Raw genomic sequence first — 26,147 nt, 5'->3', positions numbered from 1 at the left:
GATTGCCTGATTTACAAAGCAATCGTAATACATTTTAATACTAGATTACCAGCATTTAAAATATTTCGAATTTATGCAAGGTATTTACTTTTTATTCTAATTTTTCCGATATAACGAAATTACTTGGCCATAAGACATTAAGATATTCTTCGAGACGATTAACGCGACTACGTATTTGAATATTGACACACGCACCTTCTTTGTCTCGTGTTAAATATGAGTTATCGCGGTAACTCCTAATTCAGTTAAGCAGTTATACTTTGCTAATGAAGCATTATTCTGTCTCGCGCTTCCTTAAAATTATTGCATGCATTTCCTTAAGCACACTTGTATAATTATATGTTTGTTAATTTAAAGTCTCCATTGTTTTATTTTCTCTACTAATTGATAAGTTGCTGTCATTTCCTTTGTAACTATTACGGTATTTCTGACACTAGCGCGATTGTTAAATCTAATTGTCAGGACTATTTAAAATAGATACTGTTCTTGCACGATGCAATACCGATCGCGATTGCAACGAAATAATTCCTAGAAAGATGACGTAACTTAAAGTCATTAGAAAGAAAGTGAACGGTGTAATTTTATCCCCTCCAGAACAATTTAGATGCTAATGGCATTTTACAAAAAGCAGAACAGGTTTGGAAACGATTAACTGGGTGACGAATATATCAAAAGTTTAAGCGAGTTAGAAACTGCTTTCTCGATTTCATTGTTGTTTCTTTAGTTGACAGGTAAGTGACTTAAACGGCGGCATTTAAAATAATGGCGATTAATCGAAATTCTGAATATTTACTTTATTTTAATTTTCTAACAAATATCGCACTTCTTGTAAGATTATAAAGGTTTAATTTATTCGGATTTTTATATTTATATAAAGAAAAAAAATCAGTTCAGAGATGGACACAGCCGCAAAAACGAACCTTTTAAGTGGAAGCGCCACCGATTTTCATCCCGCCACTAATTAATGTGTGATTTTATCGACAGATCTTTAAATTATTTTATTTATGAAATATTATGACGAAATAAAACGGTTAATTTATAATATGTAAACTTTTTATTTGATTACATTTTATCAATACAAATGTAGAAGATGTTCGGGTAGGAGGCCGCGGGCCTGATTCACTCTGTAATAAACTGATATTTATTATTTAAATAGTTTAAAAGTTATGTAAGAAGTGATAAATGCTGCAGATAATTTTTTTATCTCGATTGACAAGAACGAAAGCCGTTTATCTTTAAGAGAATTGCGTAAATGACGGCCTTGGGGTACAAAACTTGTTTGCTATTCTGAAGGTAAAGAAAGTTGGAAATCAAAATAAATAATTTTTCATGTTTTTTTTTCGTTTCGAAGTAAACAAAACTAATGTTTTCCCCCCTCTATATAGAAGTTATATTTTAAAATAATTTTTACGATTATTCGCAGGTATTTGGTATAATGGTACGACGGTAACACTCAAGGTCTTCTTCCGAGGACCTTGGGTAACAGCGCCCTCTGGAATTAGTATATATAATTATGTAATATATCGACATAAAAATATCAACGTGTATATTCAGTTAACTCTATTATTATTATTTGTTATTTATAATTTATGTTAGTTTTGATATCATTAGTATTTTGTTTTGAATATTTTACGATTCGTAACTAACTGTACGTATTTCAACACTAATCGTCGTGATTTCGTCACTTTCCGTGACGTCGTGGAGGTGAAGCACGTGACGTTTAGCTGTTGTAGGAGAAATCGCGGGAGGAAAGCAAGTATGCTCGTGTGTGCTATTAGTCATTCGTTGTGTGTTAATTTACCTCGACAGCATGACAAATAAAATTAATACTGCCTTTTTTACCACTTCTATTAACTTGTCTTCCAGTAAAAAGTAAGTGTAACGATATCTTTGCATGATAATGTATTAATTTTAATATAAATACCACGAATGTGACTGAATGACCCATAAAAATAATATCACTCGACCTCCATACACTGTAACCTACTTATTACTTAAACGATTGGTTTCCTACCCTTAACCACTTTCACCTATTCAATTTAATTAACTAATTTCTGATTTTTTTAATCATTTAAAAGCAAGAAAATGTTTTACGTGGTATTTACGAATGTTGAGTTTTAAAATACTCCCTTCGGTAATTATGATTATGTAGAAACTTCTTGAAATATTGGAAAACAAAGGAAATGCTGGAAGTAAATACCGGTAAGTATTTTACGGCTTATGTTTTGTATTGACCGCAGTTGTTAAAGTTCTAGAACCCGTTGTTGTGTTGCTTGTTTTTTGAGCCCTTGATGTTCAATCAATGCTTTGCAACTTGTATGTAGAAATAACGGTACTTATCGGTTAGCGGGGTGCCGGTCGATCGATGAGATCTAACTCGAGCGTATTGGGTTGATGGTTGGTTCAGAGAAAATTTCTTAAATGGATAAGTAACTTCAAACAAATCGGTCGTTCGCAAATGGTTCGCTGCCTCCCTTGTGCGGGGCGCCCCTTAGACCCCGAGGCAAACTTATATAACGTCGGGTCGCATGGGCGGCAAGTACTATGTATGGTAACTAAACTTCCAATTACGTTTCGATTGACGTCCAAGGGTGTAAAATTTACCGGGAATTTGCTACGCTACGTTACCGAAGAACATCCGAACCCACTCCATCTCAATGTTAGCTCTGGTGAATTTCGTTTTGGCTACCGAGCCAGAAAATGGGCTACTAATAATGCAGCGGGGGATGTGGGGTTGCGTATTTATCCATTTGGGAAATCCTCTCTGAACCGATTATCAACCTAATACACGCGAGTTGGATCGCATCGATTGACTGGTGTCCTGCTAACCAGAAAGTACCGAAATAAGTTGTGCTTCTGCAGAAGGAAACGACTTTGAATGGTTCTCTAATGGTATTACCCGGAACTCTTCCGCAGAACTCCGAGTGGCATTTGTGTTGTCGTCATCTTTTCGTTGGATACAAAATAATGTTGCTAGAGCTCTTCTGGTCCCGATGACATTTTTTATAGCATGAGAAGAATGGATGTGATAAGAATACCGTGATTTTCTTTATTCAAATATCATCTGTTTTTTTTTTACTAAATTATATATATAAAAAGTAAAAAAAGTATTGTTTTGAACGATATTTTATCTCTAAGAAGTTATTGGCACACTAAAGTTTTATAGATTGTATATTTAAATGCAAAAAAGTACAAAAGAAACCTTGTCCGGGAGGGCTTTTTGTAAGTATTGACTCCCAAAACTTGCTTCTGTAATCTCCTGTCAAAGTAGTTACCTCGGCTATCTATACACAATTGCCAACGTTTCTGGAGGTCTTGGAAGTGAGCGCAGAAAGCTTCAAATGGGATGCTTGTTAACTCATTTGTCACAGTCCATTGGACGTCTGCGATATATTGACGAAACGTCCCTTTTGGTTGCCACCCTTTGTCAGAAAAGTGTGAATTTTTTCTTGTTTCCACGAGTGAAAGAGCAACCGAAAGGGACATTTTGTCAAGATATCGCAGATGTCCAACAGACTGTGACAAATGAGCTAACAAGCATCATTTGAAGCTTTGTCCACTTGCTTCCAAGACCTCCAGAAACATTGGCAATTGTGTATAGATAGCTAAGGGGACTACTTTGACAGGAGCTAGGAAAATTGTAATTACTTGGTAATTACAATTTTCTATTTTTTTACGAGCTTTGTCCTGAAACTTTTCTGACAAAGGGTATATCTTAGTTTATAATAATATATTATATAGTTTTATGTTATTATATTTACAAAATACCATTTTCATACTTTAATGATATTAAAGTATTTATAAAAGATAGGGTGTCCCATGTAAAATGACTTCACTCACTGGAAACGATACAAGTGAATTGAGGCCAAAGACACTTATTAGAAACATTATTTGTGTACAAATTTACAAATGATGCTAAAAATGGTGTCTTTACCCATGTGTACACATGTATTTGTACAGACTGACATTATGAATATCAATGTCACTATCCTCATTTTTTCTGCAAATGCTTTTCTTCAGTTTGCGTAAGGTGTATGAGGTAAATCCTAGAACCATCCTTTTTAAAATTTGTTTTCTCGCAATCGAATTGTCATCATTTTAGTTTTGTGTAGCAGAGTGTCTTTGTGCTAAAAATGTATTCGTGCCAGGGATACAACTGCTTGAATGGCAGAAATTCCTTTTGCAAAATTTTAACATAATGTTTAGTTATGATAGTGCCACGACAGATAAATAAATGATGCAATAAGCTGACATACAGCGCCAAAGCATTATTGACACTAGTTTTTGAATGAATCGTTGCTAACACTGATTATTGGCTTTATTTTTCCATTCACTATCTTTTGACCAATCAAACATATGGTTTTTGGAATACTGATTTGACTGACTAAATTGCATCTCCAAATTTGTGGGTTTCAGTTTTTGTTTAGCATAATACAGACTGAATCAAATGAACAAAACAACCTTGAAATTCCAGCAGTATTCAGTTTAATAAAACTAAAGTTCTCAACCATATTTTAAAAGTTATCTCAATATAGCCCTTAGAATAAATGTGTACAGTATTTATTTATTTTATGAAGAACATTTGAATGGAAAATAAACAGAAATAGAATCTCTTGTTGTGCTCTGTCTGAAATAATTTTCAGACTTTATCCTTTAATATCACTTCTGTAATAGTTGCTGTTACGATAAGATCTGGCAACGTCAGAGACAGAGGGACGTGCAAAACAGACAGCCCTGACTAATATATAAGAGTGGAGACCGTCCGGTTCAAGTAGGACCCCGAATAAAGCATTTACAGTAAGTGTCTGTATTCCTGTTTCGCAGGGGTCTTAAGTGCATCATGAAGGGTGTATAAACGCTAAGTAAACCATATAAAACAGTTGCGTTATTAAGTGCATTATTAAACAAACTTTTTCAATTAAAAAATGAGATTATGTTTCAAACAGCAGTATAATAATAATAATAGTTTTATTGAAGATGGTCTTTAATTAAAAATAAAATGTTTTAATATATTTTCAAAAGCTTTTTGACAAGATATCAAGTGACGTAGATGATACCAAATGATCAGTCACATGTTGCTTGACATTATCTGATATCGATAGTTTAAAAGTAAAAAACATACAAAATATTTTAGCAGATAAGAACAAGTGATATTACTTGATGTCAGTCTTAATTCTCATCTTCTAAGCATAGCAAACGAGTTTAGATATAACTATGTCTACTTTTTACTGCATTAGTCATGCTTTTTTTACTTTCTGCATGCCACATAAGTGTTTGTTATTCTCTGAGAGCTAGTTTCACGTATTGCTACTTTGTTTTTAGAGTTGATTTGCTTGAATATTGCTTTATAAATGTTTTTATATTGCATTATTTTATTCTTTAGTTTTAAAAACAATTTAAAGTTAAATTACAGTTTATTTTAAGCTTTTGTTATTTACCGAAAATGTTCGGCACTTATCAAGATATTGTGGAATACAAAATTTTATTGAAACAAAACAAGTGAACATTGTACATGGAATTTAAAGTTTTTACGCAGTAGTTTTGTACTGTTACATTCAAATATGGAAAGTATTATTTTAAAATTATCAGATTTTATTATTGGGTTATATATTTAATTGATAAGAAATCAGTTAATACTGAATTTAGCTTTACATTTACATGATGCATCTTGTGATGATTTAACAAATGACTGATAATTATCCATGATTTCAAAATAAAAAAAAATATGAAGACACAAATGATATTTGTTTATGTAACCTGCAGGCTTATTGATCTAGGGACTTCGAATAGAATCGGGCAAGTGGCTCTGGGAATTTTTCGGGGGGTATTCAAACGTGAATATGTTAGAACCGTTCGTCACCACTCAATTGCTCCATTTTGGGATCGGTGGAATCCACTTTGGGTAAAACTGAACTGTTGCACTTTTCTATATTAAATTTTTTAATGTGTTTTTTCATTAGATAACATAAAATGAAACATGCTTTGATTTATTTACAGATACAAAATAATAGTTCAATGTTTTGTAGGTGTTTGCTATTTGTATTTGCTTTGTTGGCATTAAAGTTAATTCTTTGTCATATTTTATCTTTAATCAGTCATTAAATGATATCTAGTCATATTTTTATGAATGATTTATTTAAAAGAAAATATGATATAGATAAAAAATGACATCATACAACAAATTAATATTAAAATTGATAAGTTTGTTAGTATTAGTTTGTTGACTGCCAGATATTCGAGCAGGAACCTGGGATCGAATCTGAATGTGTAGAAAAACCCCAGGAATTTTTAGGATTGTCTGTGCATTGTTTTGAAACCTGTCCCTCGACATCCATTGTGGGTCCGGTTGAACCCGAAATTGACTTTATAAAAGGTTCTCTTAATGCCCGTGGGGCAGAAAGCGTTTTAAAAAAGTATTAGTTGGCCAGATGACAAAGGTTAAAAATGTGTGTAAATATTTATGATAAATTTTTTTTTCCTTACAGAACCATTGGAAACGATTTTATGATAACCTTAATTTATGCGATGGTCAGTTATCTAATGTCTTGGATGATGAGCTTCATTCCTAATCATTTCTTAAAACGGTTTCGGTGGTGCCCTACGTCCTTTGAAGAACTGGACGAAGCCGAAAAGAACATCTTGAGTTGTATGTATAATTTATTTATTAATAATTCAGATAATTATTTCAAATTAGAAAATTCTAATAATTAGCTTTTAAATTTTCTGTCTTTAAATAAAATAAACAACAAAAATGCTATTCGGTTCGGCGTTAATGTTGCAAAAAATTATCTAGCATATTTAAGATGGCAATTGATTAGAATGGGGGTCACCAAAGTATTCAGTTTAGGGGATTAAAAGTTAGTTGGAACTTTATTGGAAGCAGTTTGTTAAATTATTAGTGCAATGGGTTATGTACGTAACAGTTCAGGATGTAAATTTGCATCCTGTAAATAAAAGTTTTCTATGAAAACTGTGCAGATTAATATTGGCTTGCCAGACTTGTTGTTGCTATCTGTATTAGCACGTAAAGGGAAAGGTGGATAAAAGATTAAGATATTCTTGGAGAGGTCAACAGTCAAAAAAGTTTGGGAGTCCCAATTAGAGATATTGTTGATGCTAATTTTCAAATATCAACTGTCAGATTTTAGAGTGTAATTAAACTTCATAATTTGGCCTATAGGTGAGGCAGATAGACCATCATTTCATCTACTATTAATTAGAAATTAAAATGAATTAAGTAAAAAATCTAGTAGAAAACATTAACTCACAAGTGCAACACTCACTTCGACTCCTTACTGCGCAAATGCAAGTAAGTACATTGATAGTTAAATGTTTTGACATCTTTCTAATCTTTATTTCCAATCATTTATATTAATTTAGAAAATAAAACCATACAAATTAATCACTCAAAATGTTTAATTGTGACTTCTAAACAGTATTAAATGCTTCATTTTTGGTTAAACGAAATAAAGATGGAGTTGTTAAAATTTGTAGTTAACTCAATTTTAATGTATGAAAATCACAGTTTTTAAAGTTTAATTTATATCTTTATAATCAAAGCAATTTATCTAATTTATGTTAGACAAGTTTTTATATACTCGCAGATAAAAATCTGAAAATTCTATTATGATATCTAAAGAGACACATCAAATGTTAATATGTATTAGAGCATGGAATTTGGACTACTATAAAATATTTTTAGAACTGATAAACCAAATTATTATTTTACAAAGTGTATAGTTTGCTATGCACTGGATAATTTGATGCTTATCTAGGGTTTTGAATCAAGTATTTATGTATATAATAATAATATATAATTTTTTATTTTACTTTCCCTGCTTTTATAACGTAACACAGGAAAGTATTGTAATTGTGTCAAATTTGAATTCCAGGTTTTGCGAATCTTGATATTTTGAGACTTGAACCCAAAAATCAAAAGTGGGAAAAATTCCATGCGTGTTGGCATGTATTTTCTTTAATATCTCAGGATGGGATAAAGATTAAGAAATAAAATTTGGCATGATAACTTGTACGTAAGGAGCATTGATGCAATTAAATTTCAGAATGTAGAAGTTTGGGGATGGGAAGATACGGTGAGGTCACATCCCGTGTCTTGAATGGGGTCGAGCTTAACAAACGTTTTATTCATTACTGGCATTTACAATACTTTTAAAAGTAATCTCTATTTTCAAGATTAAACCTCTTGTTTTTTAATTTTTTTCTAATTATTTTTTATAATTCTCATAAAAAATTATAGAAATTAAAATGATTATCAAATTCTAATGCTTGTTTTGCTTTTAATCTTCTCTTTAGCATCTTCATCATAGTACAAGTTGGATATCATTTAAATTAAACTGAGAACTAGGTTTCCTATAAGACATAGTTTTTGTATTACTCAGTAAAACAACATAAATTTGAATTTTTTTTTTACCTTAAATACTGAAAATCTAGTTTAAATTATAATAAATCTATTTACTTCCTTCATAAAGCTGAATCTAATCATATACTATAAACGGAATGTCAGTCAATGTTATCTTAGAATTTCTTATAAAGGTTTATCATAAATTAAATTCTTCAAGTTTTTTTTATATTGATGTATTAAAATAGATTTTCTTTGTTTAACATTAATTTGAAATACGACCTTATAAATGATTTAATAAAGAAACTGGATCTTCATGGTAAACAAGACAGACAATCGTGAATGTCACCATCTGTCACGAATGCAAGAACCATATCTTTCTTGGAAAGGTATAAAAATATTAGGAACAAAAAATAAATTGCTAATGATAAAAATCTTTAACAAATTAGAGAAGTCTCACAAGCATTTTAAACATTGCGTTAATGGTCTCTGGGCATGTTAGAATGCATCTAGAACACAGAATCATTAACACACTGGAAAAGAATTTGGAAAGGAATGCCATATTTGAAAAACAGGTTTAAAGTAAAAAATATTTTGAATAGAAATGAAGGCTAATGAAATAGATGTTCAAACATTTTTAAAGTATTTTGTACATTTGCAAGTTATTAATTTTCTATTAAAAAAAATATAAAAATAAACATTAATAAAACAAACTAACGACAAATTATTCGGTATCTAAAGAAATTTTTATTTATAATTTTTGTTTAAAGTTTCCTTACACGAGACTGAATTTGTAGAGCATTTTGTGTCTAGGCTCTAGTCAAACGGCCTTGTAGATTCTATTTAAACCTGGCAATGAATTTAGAGATTAGTTTTTATAACTGATTAAAGGAAAAACTGGATTGAAAATAGTAGCATGATTTTAAATATATCCCTATTTCTTTATATTTTCTAAATATAAATTGGTTGAAATGCAAAAACAAAATTAATATTAATTGTTTTTACTATCTGGTTCTATACTTAGATTTTATTCTATGGTTTTTGAATATATACATATGTATAAAAATAAATATTCAATATTAAAGCCAAAAATCCTTTATAATTCAGCATTTAATTTCTGATAAAGGATTTTACATCGACTTCATCCAGTTTAATGTTTCATTAATTAAACAATATTACCAATTTTTTCTTAGATACTTTATCATTCAAAAGGTACAAATTTAGAATATGACAAAATATTGCTAAAAGAGTCTAATTATAATGTTTGTGATACCTTTGATTTTTAAGTGAGATGAAAGCAAAACAAAATCTTTCAGAAATATAAACTTTGAGCTACCACTTAAACTAGACAAGTTATGAAATGTATCAAAGTATCCATAATAACATAACTTAAAGTATAAACTGCTATGTATGTTTTCATAGTTTGTTTTTTTTTTTTTTTTTTTAATTATGTTTGACACTTAGAAAATAATAATGTTTATCGTTATTGTTCAATTTCTACTCGAGGGGACTCATCTTTGTTACTTTTGTGGGTACTTGTTCGTTTGCGGGGCGATCTTGATTTCTTTTTCTTCTTTTGTTAACGGGAGAGTTGCCCTTGTTTTCGGTATGATGGAAGTAAATCATCATATTAAGGCAATTTTCAGCTTAGAGAAGTTACAAATGCCATATAATGCACTCTACATACAATAAATTTTTATATCATACAAATCCATTAATCAATAGTTTTTCTATAAAATCTTGCTTTGTAATATTGACATAAATGTTTTCTCTATTACTAATAAGATTTCATAAATTTTATTTTAGATGTGAAAAAACCATTTGTTGCAGAATACGTTAACATAGGTACGGAATGGGGCTACAACGACAGCGACATCAAAATATGGACTTTAAAAATGAATACGACCTCCAGACAGACTCCCCTAGTCATGATTCACGGGTTTGCTTCCGGAGTCGGTCTGTGGATTATGAACTTGGACGTACTCTCTACGAACTGTCCTGTGTATGCTTTTGATTTACTCGGTTTTGGAAAGAGTTCAAGACCAAAGTTTAGTAAAGATGCAATAGAAGCAGAAAATCAATTTGTTTGCAGTAAGTATGAGTGGGTAAAAATCCACTTTCATGAATTTTACTTTTAATAAATTACAATTGGAAAGTTGAATCAAATTGATAAAACATATCAGTGTGAAATTTTCAATTAGTTCTTAATTTGTTTAACCTTCCATTATTATACCGAATCTATATATATATGACTCCTTTATATAATCAAGATGCATTTATCAATTATTGAAATATGAAGTTTTTCTCAAATTTTTAATGAAAATTACATTTCATGCTAATATTTGCATAAAAATATAATAAACAGATAAATTCAAATTTATATTTATTTCAAAAGAAATATATTTTATGTATTAGCTGTGATAACAGTCTTTGCTCAGCAATTACATATTGAAATTTACTCTAAATACATTCTATAGCCTAAGAAGGATTCATACATTCTCACATGATACTTGAACAAACAAACTCAGATATGCATTCAATTATATATATATAGATAACACATTTAAAGTTCAATTTATAGCCTGTTAGCAGCATGATATTTTGAGTATACTGGAGTTAAGTCTAGCATTGCAGTTAATATTAGGTCATTGCAAATGAAATGGCTGTTTTTTAAAATTTAAACTTCCCAGCCTTGTAGTTCAACTTTTTTCCATGTGAATAGTGCTGTATGTTTGCAATTGGAAGAGCACACACATGTTAATTTCAAAATGTAATCTCATTTATATTGTGAGTTCCACATGTTAGAGTACTTTTTCTGATGGCATGGAAAAAATTAGTATAAGCAGGGAGAGAAGACAGCTGAAGCGACTCAAACTAACAATAAAACCTTTGGTGAAGGTTTTGTGTGTTAACAGACTACCAGGCATTGGTTCAAAAAATTTCATTTCGGGAATACAAACTTCAAAAATCGAAATTGAAGAATGTTGTTGAATTGACTGTAGAAAGGTTTAACATACTGGACATTATTCAGCCATTTCTCCAACATCTAAACATGTTAGGGAAAGTCAAGAAGCTGCCTAAATGAGTACCACACAAACTCAGAGAGATAAGAAGCATCATTTGGAAGTCAGCAGTTCTTTCATTATTTCTTACAAAAATAAAAGTTTTCAAGAGAAATTCTTTTCCATCTACCTTATTCTTCAGACTATAACTTTTTTTATACATTTGGACAGTTTTTGGCAAGGAAAAAATCTTCAAGGAAAAGGAAAAAAGTACCTTTAATGACTTGGCTTCTCATTCTCGTGATTTTTATCAAATTGGCATTAATGCATTTCTATTGAATTGGGAAAAGTGTAATAATGTTGGTGGAGACAATTTTGACTGAATATGTAAGTTTTAAATTAAATTAATAAACATTCAAAGTCAGAAGTAAAATCAGCCATTTCATTTGCAGCAATCTAATAGTTAAAATTTGATAATCTCTAATGTGAAATATTACTGCATTAGCATCAAACTTTGAAATCAAATATCATTCAATTTTGGAGTTACATTGCTAAACCAGAATTCATATACAAATATCCCCTAAGCCCAATATATTAGTAATACACCAAACATCTGCCAGGTTAAATTGGGATACTTCACAGTTTTTATTTTAATTAATTTTTAAATAATTTACTAGAGGTAGGTGTTACCTTATGACTATCTCTAGTAACAAATTATGTTGCAATCATTTGGCATAGACCAGAATTTGTACCAAAATCTTCAAAATGGAAGTGATAAAATTAAATGATAGTTTAAATTGAAACTTTTTATTAAAATATTCAAATGTTTATGAGATAAATGTAGTCAAAACAATTCAGAAGTTGATGGCATTGAGATTGCCTTGTGTCGTTAGACATCATGACACCAATCATCAATGACATTGTGATTTAAATTAGATTTCAATGTATGTACGAGAAAGATACTACTACTAGTTTTTGGTATGCAGTGCAGTTGTATTTAAATCCAATCAATAAAAACTGGATAAATTGACATTTATGTAATATAAGTGGCATCCAAGAATTTGTCTTTAAAGGTGCTTGAATGAAATTAAATAAAAACAATTTATTAATATAATATGTAATATTGCATTGCATGTCTTTGCTTCTTTTGCATAAAATGCTGTAAAAAAAAGGGGGGGTTCATTTTGGGGGGTCAGGAACAGATAAATATATTTTATATTGTTTCTATGGAAAAATTTGTTTTGGTTTCTGAACAACTTTCAGGAACAAATTATGTTCGAAAACTGAGGTTTGAATGTATTTAAATCATATTGTACAGCCTTTAAATCACAATACAGGTAGCCCTCGGTTTACGCCGCTTCGCAATTTGCCGTTTTGCGGTGTAATTCCCCTATTTTCCCTATGCTTTTGATTTCAGTGTCGACGTATTTACCAAGCCGCGACATTGTACATTCATTAAAACAAAGATTTTTATATTTATATTTATATTTTAAATATATTTATTTATATAATATATTTAAATATATTTATTTTTTCTGTTTAATATTACTGGGTATGTATACATTTGCATTAAATTAATATTAAAATACTAAACGTTTAGGTACCCACGAGTCAAGTTATTAAACTTAATAGTCCAATAAATGGCGTCTGAATCTATAGCGCCAATGAAGGTATTCCGTATCAGTTTATTCAGGAAAACACCTTACGACACAGTAGCACTTCCAGAGATCACAAACTATCGTTAGTGAGACAAATCTACTTCTCATTGACCAGACGATATCTACCTCTTGTCAGTCAGATGATATCTATCTCTCCTTAGCCACTGTGAATTTTCCCGCTCAAACTGACCTTATATATGCGCTACGGCGACTGGTAGTCGACCAATTAATGTCTCCACTCGTTTGTAGCTCTATGTTGGGTTAGCGTATCCTTTCAACTATGGAAAGTTTGACGGATGAACTTTGTGAGTTAGACAATGATTGGGAGCGAAGTGCAAATGTAAAAAGGAGCATTGTCGCATCCATTCGACCATATTCCGAAATTCTCAATGAAAAAAGAAAAATGTAAACAATTAAAGATGTTTCCGAAAAATGTGAGAGATTCGAAACTAAAATCTTTTAATAAAAACATTTCACTTTATTTTATGATAAAATACATTTAAAAAATTAAATTTATTTGTATTTTGTATTATATTGTATTAATAAACAAAATTATTTGCGTATTTTTTACTTATGTAGAACCTAACCTTATACCTCAGTGTAAATATGGGTTTGTTTATCGCCGATTCAATTTGCGCCAGCTTTTGTAGGAACGGAACTGTGGCGTAAACCGAGGGCTACCTGTATATATTTATAGCAGATGAAAATTGTTATATGTAACATTGGAATTTGATGTTTCTATGATCTTTGATTGATTGCATTGGGAATAATTCAGCAAAGATCTTGTTTGATGATGGTTTGATATGCCTGATTTTTTCAAAAATTTACAAAAATTTAAAGTCATTAGCTGTATGCCAGTTTTATGTATTTTATGTATGAAAAAGTATCTAAAGTAATTTCTTAAGCCAATGCACAAGGGGCAAAATAAAGATAATGGACATCAACAATTGGCAGTTAAATTAATCTTTAATGCGTCATGATTGTAATTTTGCCACTTTGCACATTGGCTTTTAATGTTTCAATACAATTTTCACAACTTAAAATTTTTTTCTGTATGAATAATTGTTGTCTAAATGTATTTGAAATTCCTATTGAAAACGCAAACCTCTACACAAAAACCTTTAAAATGTAGCCTTTTTCTAAAAAGGCTACATTTTAAAGGTTTTTGTGTCAAGGTTTGAATATTAAGTGCAGTTACAGAAGAATCTATTGAAAACTGTAATATTACATAGAAGAAATAAAATTTTACATTCATATAAATTTTTTGTAAGGTATCGAAGCATGGCGGAAGAAACTCGGATTGCAGAAATTTTTTCTACTCGGCCACAGTCTGGGAGGATTTGTTGCGGCCGCTTATGCGCTGAAGCATCCCGACCGCGTGGCTCATCTGATTTTGTGTGATCCGTGGGGTTTTCCCGAACGTCCGATATCCATGTCTCACAGATACAATTTACCGACGTGGGTGAAAGTGGTGGTTAATTTCCTTCGGCCGTTCAATCCTCTGGCCAGTCTCAGAGCCGCCGGTCCCGCCGGTAAGATATTTTAATCTAAAATGTTAAATTATGGTTGTAAACAATAAAATTTATAAACTGTGCCACCTATATTTTTTTCCATCTGTTTAATATATTTATAATCTTGAAGAATATATATTGATCCTAATGATTGAAATTTATGTAAAATTAGTATATTCAATAAATCAGTTAAATGAAATGCATTATCTGTTGTTAGTTAATGCATTTCATTTATTTGTTATAATGTTCCAATTTAGTATAAAATCAGATTGTGAGATTTTATAAGTTTGGTTATGAATTGTATTTACTTAATTTGGTGCACGTCATTTGTAACTAAAATTTTAGAATTTTAAAGCTCATTTCGTAGGATTATTGGCTAATTAAATTGTATACATCAGGTGGTTTTAAAGTAAGTATCTCTATTTGGAGCTGTTGGTAGCTTGAAGGATTAATCCAAATGAAACGAAACCAAAGTTGGTACACTTTTTTTACTTTGTTCCATTCTTATTCCCCTTCTTAAATAGTGCGTGTACCAATTTTGGTTTTATTTGGGTTATTCTTTCAAGCTACCAACAGCTCCAAATAGAGATAAATACCTGGTGTAATATAATATATTTTTCTATAGTTTAGCAAAATAACAATAATGAAGCAAGTTCCAAAATCTAAATATATATTTTATAAAAAATTCATTAAATATTTTCCTTATTTATAAGTAAATTATTTTTTCCTTAAACTCAAATAAGCAAGGCAGATAATGGATGCTTCCTGACAGATTTGTCTGATTTAAAATTAATCTTGGATTGTTATCTTATTTAATTTTTCAATAATAAAATGTGGTTGAGTTGAAATTTTCAATGCCTTATTTTTGAATTTTCTATTTTATTGTTTGTTTCTACTATCTTAAGTAATGTTATATCTGAAAGTTTTTGTGTATACTTTGTCTTGTTTGAGCTTTTGTTCATTCGTAAAATTCTTTAGAAACAAAGAAGTAAACTAGCAAATATTTTCAAGAGGAACCCATATACCCAGTACATAGAGAATTAAAGAGTACAGTGCTTTAAATTAATGGAGTTGTAATTTCTAATAGAAGATATCATTCAAACACTTTTGAATCAATTAATTTGTTGTTAGGAAGATTTGAAAATAGAATTGCATAATCGCGGTGCAGTTACTGACATAAATGAAACGTAGAAGACATTCCTGTTGCAACTAGGGGTTTTTGTTTTTAGTACTTGGACTTTACATGTGCTTAAAAACTCCGTGTCGGAGTCTAAAGTTTGCATATTTTTACGGCATTAAGTAGAAATTGTCAGTAAGAAATCATCAAAATATTACTAGTATAGATGTAAGGAAACAAAATGTAGTTAGTAAAGATAACTTGCTAGTTGTATTTTTTGTTTACAAGTTAATTAAAATAAAATTTAACTAGCAAATAGTTTTGTGTAAATAATGAGTCAAGTTAACTGGTACATTTTAAGTCAAATGCATAAAAAAGGAAAGAAATATTAAATGTATAACAAGAGAATTTACAAATTTTAATTAATTTGATCCAGTATTTACATTAAACTGTTCGATAGTTGTATTTTATCATACTGTAACTAATTTCTAAAGAAAAAATAAAAAATACAATTTATTATTGACAATACTTTGATATATTAATTATTAACAACTATGTTCAAATACGTTATATTTTAAAAGTGATTGTTGAACCAAAAATAATAATTGACAAATTATATTTTTAAAATTTAATCTATTATAAAATGTTGTATTTATGTTGCGCTTAAAACTTTCTAGGTCCCATTTTATTGAAGAGGGTGCGTACGGATCTGAGAAGAAAATTTTCTTCCGTGATTAACGACGAAGAGGCCATTCATAATTATTTATATCACTGCAACGCGCAAACTCCGAGGTAAATTTAAAGATGGATTACCTATTTTGGGGGGAATTTGACAATGGTTACATTGATACAATGTGTTTGTTTATAAGTAAAATTTTTTAACAAGAACAAAAGTTTAGATATTTATATTATGAGAATTTCAATAGTTTGTACACATTTGAGCATAAAAATTGACTTTTCGTCTACTGATTAATAGTGAATTCTGTCTAAAATGGAACACATCAGTATTAGCCAGAACAGATTTTGTTTTAACAGCTTTTCATTTCATAATAAGTTATTTCACCAAGTATCATCAAGAAATTATTAATTGCTATATCCCAAGAAAATCTGTGAACCTAGAAAAATGCAGATGAGTTTGGTTATCAGAGAAATACAGACTAAGATTTTTGAACTTATTGCTAAATTAGAATTTATTTTAATTGCTTAGTTCAGTTAAATGATGGCTTATCTTGCTATATATAATTTTAAAGATAATAACGTAAATATTTTATGATCCTAAGGTGTGTTGAAAACATTGAAATGTGTACAAGATTTCCAGTGCCATTTGGGTCATACATCTGTATAAAAAGTCAGTACTGACAGAACTTTATTTTAATTGTCCCGTTCCCTACAATATATCGCACTTAGTTGACGGTTAATTTGTTAACTGTTGTCAAATTACAATTTGGAACAATTTATTTTTTAGTTTTTATTTAAATATTATAATGCTGTCTAGAAAAATAATTACGTTAATTTTTATTGTTATTTGTTTTAGTAATATAGTGTGAGATCCACCGGGACGTGGAACTAAATTTACGCCGCTTACTGGCCTATTCCGTGAGAAGAGTCTCAGTCGTCAACAAGAATGGTTTTCCTATTTAATAGAAAATTGAGTGGCGGAGGGTCTTATGGTTAAGTTAGAATTTAGGGCGGAAGTTGGTGATGGCGAATTCACCTTCCTTATGTCAGGGTCCCGACACCAGTTTGTCAATTAAATTCCGCGGACAAACACATGTGTGAGATCTGATTCAAACTCAAATTAAGAGACATTTTATTTATAAATTAAATAATAATAAATTTAATATAACATAAGAAAATAAAAACTAATACAAAATATCAAATGAAGGAATGCTAGAAATGCGACAATTAAGATACACATCGAGAGAGATACTACCCTATTATGACCGATACAAGATCGAGAGAGAAATTACAATATCGGTATAAAACATACAACCTGGTTTAGTTGTCGTTCGTCTTCTTTTCTGTAGGCAAAGGATACTTTGGAGATAAAGTTCATTTACTTCTTTCCATGGGAGATCAATATGTGCACAAGATCAAAGTATAACTTCTAAGTGCTAACTCTGGAATTACTCTCTGTGACTCGTCTAAGGACGTTGGTCATCAGGAGGAAAACCTGTGGAGTCCGGACACTTCCAGATCTGTCGATGAACTCCCCGAATTCTGACAAATTTCCTCTATATGTCAAGATCGGCCAATCATCTGCCAGAAACTCTTTCATGTGAACGGATGAAAGGGGAATCAAAGAGGGGTAGTTAGTTCCCATCTGAGCGAGATTTTTAGCAGATAAGGGAAAAACAGAGGATGTAGGAACTTCCCTCAAAGGAAGTAGCATCTGTTATCTATCTTTCCTATGTTGGAAAACGTTACTTTCTCATCAAAAATGAAATAATATTTTATGACAATATTTAACACTATTAAATAGTTATTAATTTTAGACCCATGGGCCTTTCAGAACTCACAGTATTACTGGATTTTGTTTAATTTTAAGAATATTTTTAAGGTGTTTTGTTTTAAAATAACACAGTATATAATTGGATGAGACAAGTATTGACTTTGGTATCAAATATGACGATACACATGGATAGTGAAGCAGATAGATGACAGATGTACTCAGAGATTATGATTTGTGTTCGAATTAGAATGCAAATTTTGGCCAATGTTTGACTTGAATATGTCAAGACCTATCCCTTGTCACCCAGTTGCCACCCAGTCAAAATTATTTTTAAAATGCTACTGTTTGCATTTACTAATGTGATATTAACTTTTGCATTTTTCATGTTTATGGAACAAATTAATTAATTACTTAAATATTTATCTTAATTAAAAAAACTAATTTATTTATTACTAGCTGTGCTCGCAGTTTCGCCCACATGGAATTCAGTTTGTGACTATAACAGTATCAGTTAGATGTCTTTTAATTTATACAAATGTTTTAGGAATGCATACAGGACAAAAGATATTTGTTATTTTAAACGACAACAAATAGGCAAATGTTTGGCACAAGTTCGGACACGTGCACTGCCTATCTCGGCAACCGCGCGACTGCGCTGTGCAGTTACCTATCTCGTATACGTACGCATCTTGCCCCTCATCACCCGCTGACATCAAAAATATAATGCTTACCTAGATGATATCTTTTAATTTATATGAATGTTTAATGGAATAATATACAGCCTATGTCCACCCTAAAGGTCCATTCTAAATATTGGTGAAAGAATTTTTGAAATTGGATGAGTAGTTTTGGAGATTACCTCCTACATCCAAACTTACAAACTTTACCTGTTTATAATATTAGCATAGATAATAACCTATGTGATTCTGACACAATGTTAAACATTACAAACATCAACTACCTTACTACAAACAATAATGCAACAAATAAGTTTGTATGGTACCTCCTATTAGGAATTATATTTTCTTTAATTTGCATTAAACATCAAAGAAAATATTATTATTCTACTGTAAAGTCTACTCTATAGAACTGCTAAGAATAATTTTAAAAAGTGAAGATAAAACCAAATAAAAAAAAATTTGATGTCTCCACGTTGATCAATTTACATATTTAAAAGTGGGAAGGAGTCTCAAAAGAAAGGTCAACATTTCTTTAGAAATTTTTTAAGAAGACACTTGTAGGATTTTACTGAAATTTTGTGACAAGTCACTTAACTGTACAACTGAATCAGAATACAAACATTGGATTCAATTTTCTGAAACACTGAAACAAACAAAAATAGATACTGGGACTAGAGTTGCTCATTATTTCTTATTTTAATTACAACAACTTTTTATTTATTCAAAAGCATATTTCAAATGAATTTGTAAGGCTGAAGTAATTTAATTTGGATATCATGATGGGTACCAATAAACATCATTACTTGGAGCAAGAATTCAGAAACTAGTTACCATATTTTATAGAATATAAGACATGACTTTCATCCAAAAATAAAGGCTGAAACAATTGCCCTTTGTCTTGCAAAGTATCAATCTCCTATAGGCTAATGAATTCTTTAAGTCTTTGGATAACATCTACCTAACTCAACTATTGAATAAAAGTGTTAGTTTAATTAAATGTATTATGCTGTAGCCAAGCAATTTTTATGTATTTATGTAAAATATTTTAATGATAGGTTGCAAATTACTTCTTTTAAACTCCTCTTCCTTCATAAATAAAGAACACATTTTAATTTTACTTTTTTTAACCAAACAAAGGGCAAAAGTTTTCAGCCAAAGGTCTGGGATGGCTAAATTAAATACACTAAATACTTAGTTTTTGAAACATTCTTTACCAAAATGTGGGTATGTTGTGTATGCTGTAAATACAGTAATTGTTCTTGATGCATTCGTTTTACTGTATTACATATTTTTACTCTAATTGGAATCTACCTTTAAAGTTTTTAAATTTTTTTTGTATAAAAATTAATAATGTAAACTATTTACTTATATTATCTTTTTTTATATTCTAGTGGGGAAGTGGCATTTAAAGCCATGACTGGCGAATTCGGATGGGCGAAACAGCCGATGATATCACGAATCGACAGTCTGAGACCTGACGTTCCTATTACTTTCATCTACGGATCTAAATCGTGGATAGACAAACAGACTGGCATTTTAATTAAAAACAGTAGATTGGATTCCTATGTCAATGTTCAGGTAAGAAAAACTGAAATTTAACTTCAATCAAGGGTTCAATAATTAAACTTAAACTTAATTTTACTTCCACTTTCCATAACATATACCGTATTTACTCGGGTATAAGACGATCTCGCATATAGAACAAGGTGTGACTTTTAGAGATCAAAATTTTAAAAAATTAGATTTATTAATACAATTCTAATTTTATTTCGTTTAATCACAAAATATCAAATGCACACACCTATTAAGGCAAACAACCATGTTTGCTTTAATATGTGATGAATTGAAACAAAACCAAAACATTATCGCAAGATTGGAAAAAGTTTATTTTTAATGATTCAGAATGTGCTAATATTCATTAAAAATAACAATTTAACTAAAAAAAAATAAAACAACTACATTTATAATCATTGCTAAGTGACCTGTATTTCATTAATGTTTTTATAAATAACAAGAAACTATTTTCGGCGAACGAATGAGATGCAACGCTGTTTTTAATTGATGGATGTAAGATTAAACCAATAAACAAAGGGATGTATGTCTTAATTTGTTTACAGTAGGTGCCAACTTATGATAAATAGACTGTAGACCTATAATGACAGCATGAAGTAAACATGGTTCACAGAAATTATTGCGAAAATGCAAAGAATCCTTAGTTTGCGCGTATAAGACGACCTAGGTTTTTGAAGCAGTGAAAAATGAATAAAAACCTCGTCTTATATGCGAGTAAATATGGTATATTGCGAAGGCATGCAATCATTTGTATAGATTGCATAGGAGTGTATTTTGAAGACTGACACTAAATTGAATCATTACTGTGAAAAGTTATTTTTACGTATATAAATTCTGTCCCTAAAACGTAGTAGTTACACCTTGTGTGTGTGTGTATATATATATCAAACTTTCACTGATGTAGAAAATTTATGTCTCGTTAAGAAAGTAATACAATCAAGTGCAAAAACATCCACCAAAAGAAAAAAGAAACAAACTTTGTTAACAAACAGTAACTCGTCTTTAATAGTTTAAGTATTTTCAGTTTTGAAGGCAAAAATTATTAGAATTTTTGAAATCATTTCTGTTAAATAAAATTTGTAACTACTGTATACTTAATTAAATAGTTAAGCCAAAGGATAAAATGGAGAGAGAAGACTTACAGAATGTAAATAGAAGATGATTGTATGTTTGAGGTGATTAAGTCAATTGGCCTGCTGCACCAGGAAATTTGGTATAAATCTGGGCAAGCAAGTTCTCTGGGAATATTTTGGGGAACAGTTGGTCCTCAATATATTGAGCCCCTTTTCTCTTACTTCCCATTACAAGCTTGGCCAAACCTGTGACGGATATGGAAAAATGCTCTGTTAGTGCTCACGGGAAAGATGGTTTATAAAGTATTGCCTATAGAAGGTATCTTAGATCAAAGGAAATGTGTGTCAACCTGAGTAGTAGGAAAATCTTGAGAAGAAATTAGTTGAAAGAATTAGACTTTTATTAATTATAAAACATATAAAACCAGAAATACTTTCAGTATATTTTCAATATCTAAATATCTACACAGGATGAATCTGTTTAAAATTTATTACATATTTTTAGTTAAATATTATGAAAACAGTTTTATCTCAAGACTATTTTTAATTTTGTCAATTAATGTATAAATCTGAGATGTTATTGACTTTTGTAACCATTATCAATAACTTTTCAAGTATTAATCTAAGATACAAAACCCAAATGATGTTTTTGGAGACTAGAATTTACTCTTGTCCAAACTGTTGAGTACATGTAGCTGTTTAAAAAGTCAGAGGTTTCTGTGTTTACTTTCATAGGTTATGCTAGAACAATAGTATAAATTATAATAAAATTAAATGAAATTAAGTAGAAAAAAGAAACCTGTACAAAGTATAATGTGTTTGCTTGCAAAATTACGACAAAAGTTAATACTGTAGTCCCAATTATCCGAGGTAAGGTAGGTCGGAGTAGTGGGAGAATCTTAAAAGCCATTGCAGAAAAAATAAACGCCTGCACCTGCTTAAGAGTCCATATGCTCAAGATAGAAGAACCATGTTTATTTCTACCAGAGCTCTGTTCTAGAGATTTTCGCTTCTTTGCAAATCATTGCCCCGAGGGCTGGGAGTGCCGAGCGAGTGGGAGAAAAGGACGACCCCTTTACGTAACGGTCGGCATCCGTTCAAGTTTGTTTGTTTAGAGATTTGATGGCCACCACTAGGGATACTTGATTAATCAAAAATTAGGATAACAGAAGGTGTGGTTAAAAAGTGACTTACAAAATACAAGAATGTTGTTCTAAAATTATTTTACAATGATTATAATTAAAACTTCTTTCATCTTTCTTAAAATTCATACTGTCACGAGAAGTCGCCAGAGTAAATTATTTTTAAAACTTCTAACACAGTCCAAACTGTACTGTACAAAATATTTTTGTTTTTATTGACAAAATACTCGTCCATAATTCATATTAGTTAATGTGGAATTCAAATAAGAACATTAAGAGGGCTTTTTTGATCTTACTCATCACGAGTTTTGCCAGGGTGACAAAGGGTAAGGCCCGACATACCCAGAAAAGACGGCCCATAAAAAATTCCCAGGAGTTGCCGGCCCAGATTCTATCCCGGGTTCCTCACGGCGGCATAACGGTCCCCTAGCCACCTCGGCCATCCGGCCTTCAACGGAGATCATCCTACACACAACAGAGTTTGATCTTTTAACACCAAAAGTATGCAATTTAAATGAGCCAGCATTAAAAAGTAGAATAATTTAATACTTCAGAAATTTAACTCCAGAGCTGAAAATTATAAAATGTTTTTATTGGAGTAAAATTATTTACATCTCTCACCCGAAAATGAATAAGCCAAGCTCCAAGTGGTTTGAGTTGTGAATATTTTAGGTTTTACTCTCGAAAAGCGTTTATTTTTCTAAATTTTATTAAGTCGTAATGCAGGAGATTTAGATTATTAGGAATATAATTAAATTTAATTTATTAAAACTTATATCTGAATATTTTCAAGAAATTAACGTGAAGAATCGTATCAAAAAAGCTCATCAGAAACTAACTAACTCCGGAAATGTCGTGCATTAATTTAACGTCATGGTGTTTTCGATGGCGTAATTTCCGGCGGAGTTGCGAGATTCGACTCACTTAATCCCAAATACAAACTGTAATTAGTAATTAAAAGTCGTTTTTGAATGAGTGTTTACAAAATGTCGGAAGTGGATCGATTTTAATTACAAAGAAAGCCGTTAATTTATACATTTCATTATAAATTAATTACAATGTAGGTCGGAGGTGTCTTTCCCAAAAATTTATACGAATTTCTAACAGTATCCTTCTTTCTCGGATATTTAAATTTGAATGTTGTCGGCACTCGACCGATCGAATCGTCGTTATCGAAAGAGGTAATAAGACGTCGATTGGTCGAAGAGTAAGCGTGTCTCGGCGACGATTGGCCGAGGAATGAATCCACTTCTGAATACTTGCGTTTCGTTTCAGGTGATACAGCGTTCGGGTCATCACGTGTACGCCGATCAACCCGATTACTTCAACAGATTAGTTCGCAAGATCTGCAACACCGATTGGCAGACCACGACGGGGAGGGTCGATAGCGAGACCGAGCCCAGCAGCGCCGACGAGAACGCCCCCGAACGGGAAAGCTCAGAATAATTTAGATAATCTTCCATCGTCCCCGTTCCGAGATACTATTAAATAGTATTGTAAATAACTGTCTAGACATTCGAGTCTTTAAGGTAGACTACGTCATTCCCGAGAGGCTGTCGAGCCGGTTACCCGGTTACTTCTGCACTCCGATTACGTCATCGTCAAAAACTACCTCGCTTACGTCATCGGCGAAAGCGGGTTTCTCGGTCGGCTCGATCCTCCTCTTCGCCTCCAGGTAGAATCGGATATTTTCCCACGGCAGGGAATTTCCCTACAGACGAAGCTGTTAGATTTTGAATAAATTTTAACCCGAAAATCCGAGCTTGAATGTAACGGAGTTACGTAATCAGTGTTGTGTATCTCGATGTGTGACGTCACTCGAAAAGATTCTTTACGTGTTATTGTATACGAAACGTGCATTACAATAAATGTGTTAATGTTACCTGCGATGGTAGTCACTTAATCAAAATATTACGCCGCCATCTTGTTAAAAAAAATGGCGCCCGATCGAACGTAAACCAATCGCTGAATTTTCTCCTATAATTAATTAATCTACTGCAAGGTATTATTTATTGTATATCCTTTTCCGTCGACCTTCGTAGAGTCGAAGGGTGGTTTAAACGATTTATTTTTCCGGGTCAAGGAACCAATCGATTTTGCCGTTTCGTCCTTCGTATCGATCCACTTTAAATGAATATTTATAGTTGTAGTTAACTGGAGTTCGGAACGTCTGATAACCGTTGCATTATTTTTCAACTGTAAGATAGACTCCACTTTATTCCACCATCTTATTTCAAAATGGCGGACGTATCGACTATTACGGCCGGCAATTTGAAACGATTTCGCGACAAACCGCTTCTTCCTCGTCTAAAAGTTGTAAGCCACGTGATCTTTATAAGTAAACACAGCGAATTATTTATAGTTTGCATTATAATCGTATATCTTGATATACACGTTGTCCTTGAGTCGATGCAGATTTTACCAGGGGAGAATACCAGAATACAATAGAATCTTCCCAGACATCGTCACGTTGTTGCGGTTACATTTTGTTACATAATAATTCGTGCTCCATTATCTTTGCCCGGGCGTGTTAATCTCTTCGTGACGAGTTGCAAATTGAGGTTTCGAGTTTTTAATCTCTACGATTGTCCAGTAAGTTGCCGTTTACGTACAGATTAATCTATCAAACTACGTAGAATTGTTACGCTACGTGCGTAATTAATAATTTAAATGGTAACATTTACACCGTGTAACCTCTAACACAAAATACAAGCGCGGTAACACCGGAATGGATATAAAGTATGGAAACAACCTGTCGTCTCTCCATTGTTTTGTTTAGTGATTTTGCCTTTTAGCCAAGTTTCTAGAGAGATTTTTTCTTGGCATGTAAAAGTAATTTAGAAATAATACGTCATACAAGATTATTTGTTTTTCGTGTTACTGGTTATGTTTGCCAGGTGTTGCAATTGCCATTGATTTATTGTTATTGGTACTATATCCTTTAAAACGATGTGGTTTGTCATTTAGTAAAATCACTGTTTTCATTACCATTACGTATTAATTTGTTCACTTAATCGTTAACCCGTTACCTTCTGACAGTTCGTACAATGTAGAAAGAAGGGTGGTGATCATAAAATTACTTATTTTTCAGAAATAGCACCCGTAAAATGATCCAAACCTCGCGAATGTTTGGCATTTTTTCTACGTACACGAAATGTCTTAAATAGACGAGATGAGAAAGCATTTTAAAATCGGTAGTAGTAGTTACGCTTACTAATCTTGTTTCCGCGGTAATTAAGTGACTACTAAAAAAAATGAATGGAAAAAACTAGACAATGAAGAAATCTAGATATAACACACATTTAGGATATTTCTTTAAATGGTGACATCACCAAAGTAGCGAGATAAACACTGTTTTAATTTACGTTAGTAGTCTGTTAGTATATCGAAGTACACCTATAATAAAGATACAGGAAGCTTTATATTGCAACCAATTAAAAATGTCAAGGACGTACAAAGGAACCTTATAAGAACTATAATTGTAACCTAAACCCGTGCAAAATTCAAACGAAAGTGTGTTACCAAAGTCTCCATCTGTTTCCCACGAAACGTAACTTTTCCCGCTATTTCTTAACCAAACC

The 26,147-nt window shown here is 31.4% G+C and overlaps 1 protein-coding gene across 5 annotated transcripts; it reads left to right on the top strand.

The window, feature by feature from the left end:
- The first annotated feature begins 1,674 nt into the window (after positions 1-1,674).
- LOC111642262 (protein ABHD4-like) lies at positions 1,675-24,448 on the top strand. Of its 5 annotated transcripts, none has more exons than XM_023388594.1 (8): positions 1,719-1,872; positions 2,079-2,202; positions 6,486-6,646; positions 10,166-10,450; positions 14,291-14,551; positions 16,325-16,439; positions 20,171-20,357; positions 23,842-24,448. In XM_023388594.1, exons 3-8 carry the CDS (start codon positions 6,505-6,507, stop codon positions 24,010-24,012), a joined length of 1,161 nt encoding a protein of 386 aa, XP_023244362.1. In that variant the 5' UTR covers positions 1,719-1,872; positions 2,079-2,202; positions 6,486-6,504; the 3' UTR covers positions 24,013-24,448. The 5 variants fall into 5 exon arrangements, with proteins under 5 accessions (XP_023244384.1, XP_023244355.1, XP_023244362.1 ...); XM_023388601.1 differs by having other exon boundaries at positions 1,738-1,756; XM_023388587.1 differs by lacking the exon at positions 2,079-2,202 and having other exon boundaries at positions 1,676-1,872.
- Positions 24,449-26,147: the final 1,699 nt, after the last annotated feature.

This window comes from Centruroides sculpturatus, unplaced genomic scaffold (assembly GCF_000671375.1).
Source record: "Centruroides sculpturatus isolate CEXI.00-Female unplaced genomic scaffold, Cexi_2.0 scaffold130, whole genome shotgun sequence".
Taxonomy (NCBI): domain Eukaryota; kingdom Metazoa; phylum Arthropoda; class Arachnida; order Scorpiones; family Buthidae; genus Centruroides; species Centruroides sculpturatus.
The sequence above is the reverse complement of the archived record's forward strand: the minus strand, read 5'-3'. Positions and strand labels throughout refer to the sequence as shown.

What these genes read in the sequence shown, in the direction of transcription:
- LOC111642262 (XM_023388587.1), top strand. Translation starts at nt 1,811, where the DNA reads ATGACAAATAAAATTAATACTGCCTTTTTTACCACTTCTATTAACTTG. An exon ending in CAGAGCCGCCGGTCCCGCCG is followed by an intron (nt 14,552 to 16,324) that starts GTAAGATATTTT and finishes AAAACTTTCTAG; the next exon opens with GTCCCATTTTATTGAAGAGG. An exon ending in TGCAACGCGCAAACTCCGAG is followed by an intron (nt 16,440 to 20,170) that starts GTAAATTTAAAG and finishes TTTATATTCTAG; the next exon opens with TGGGGAAGTGGCATTTAAAG.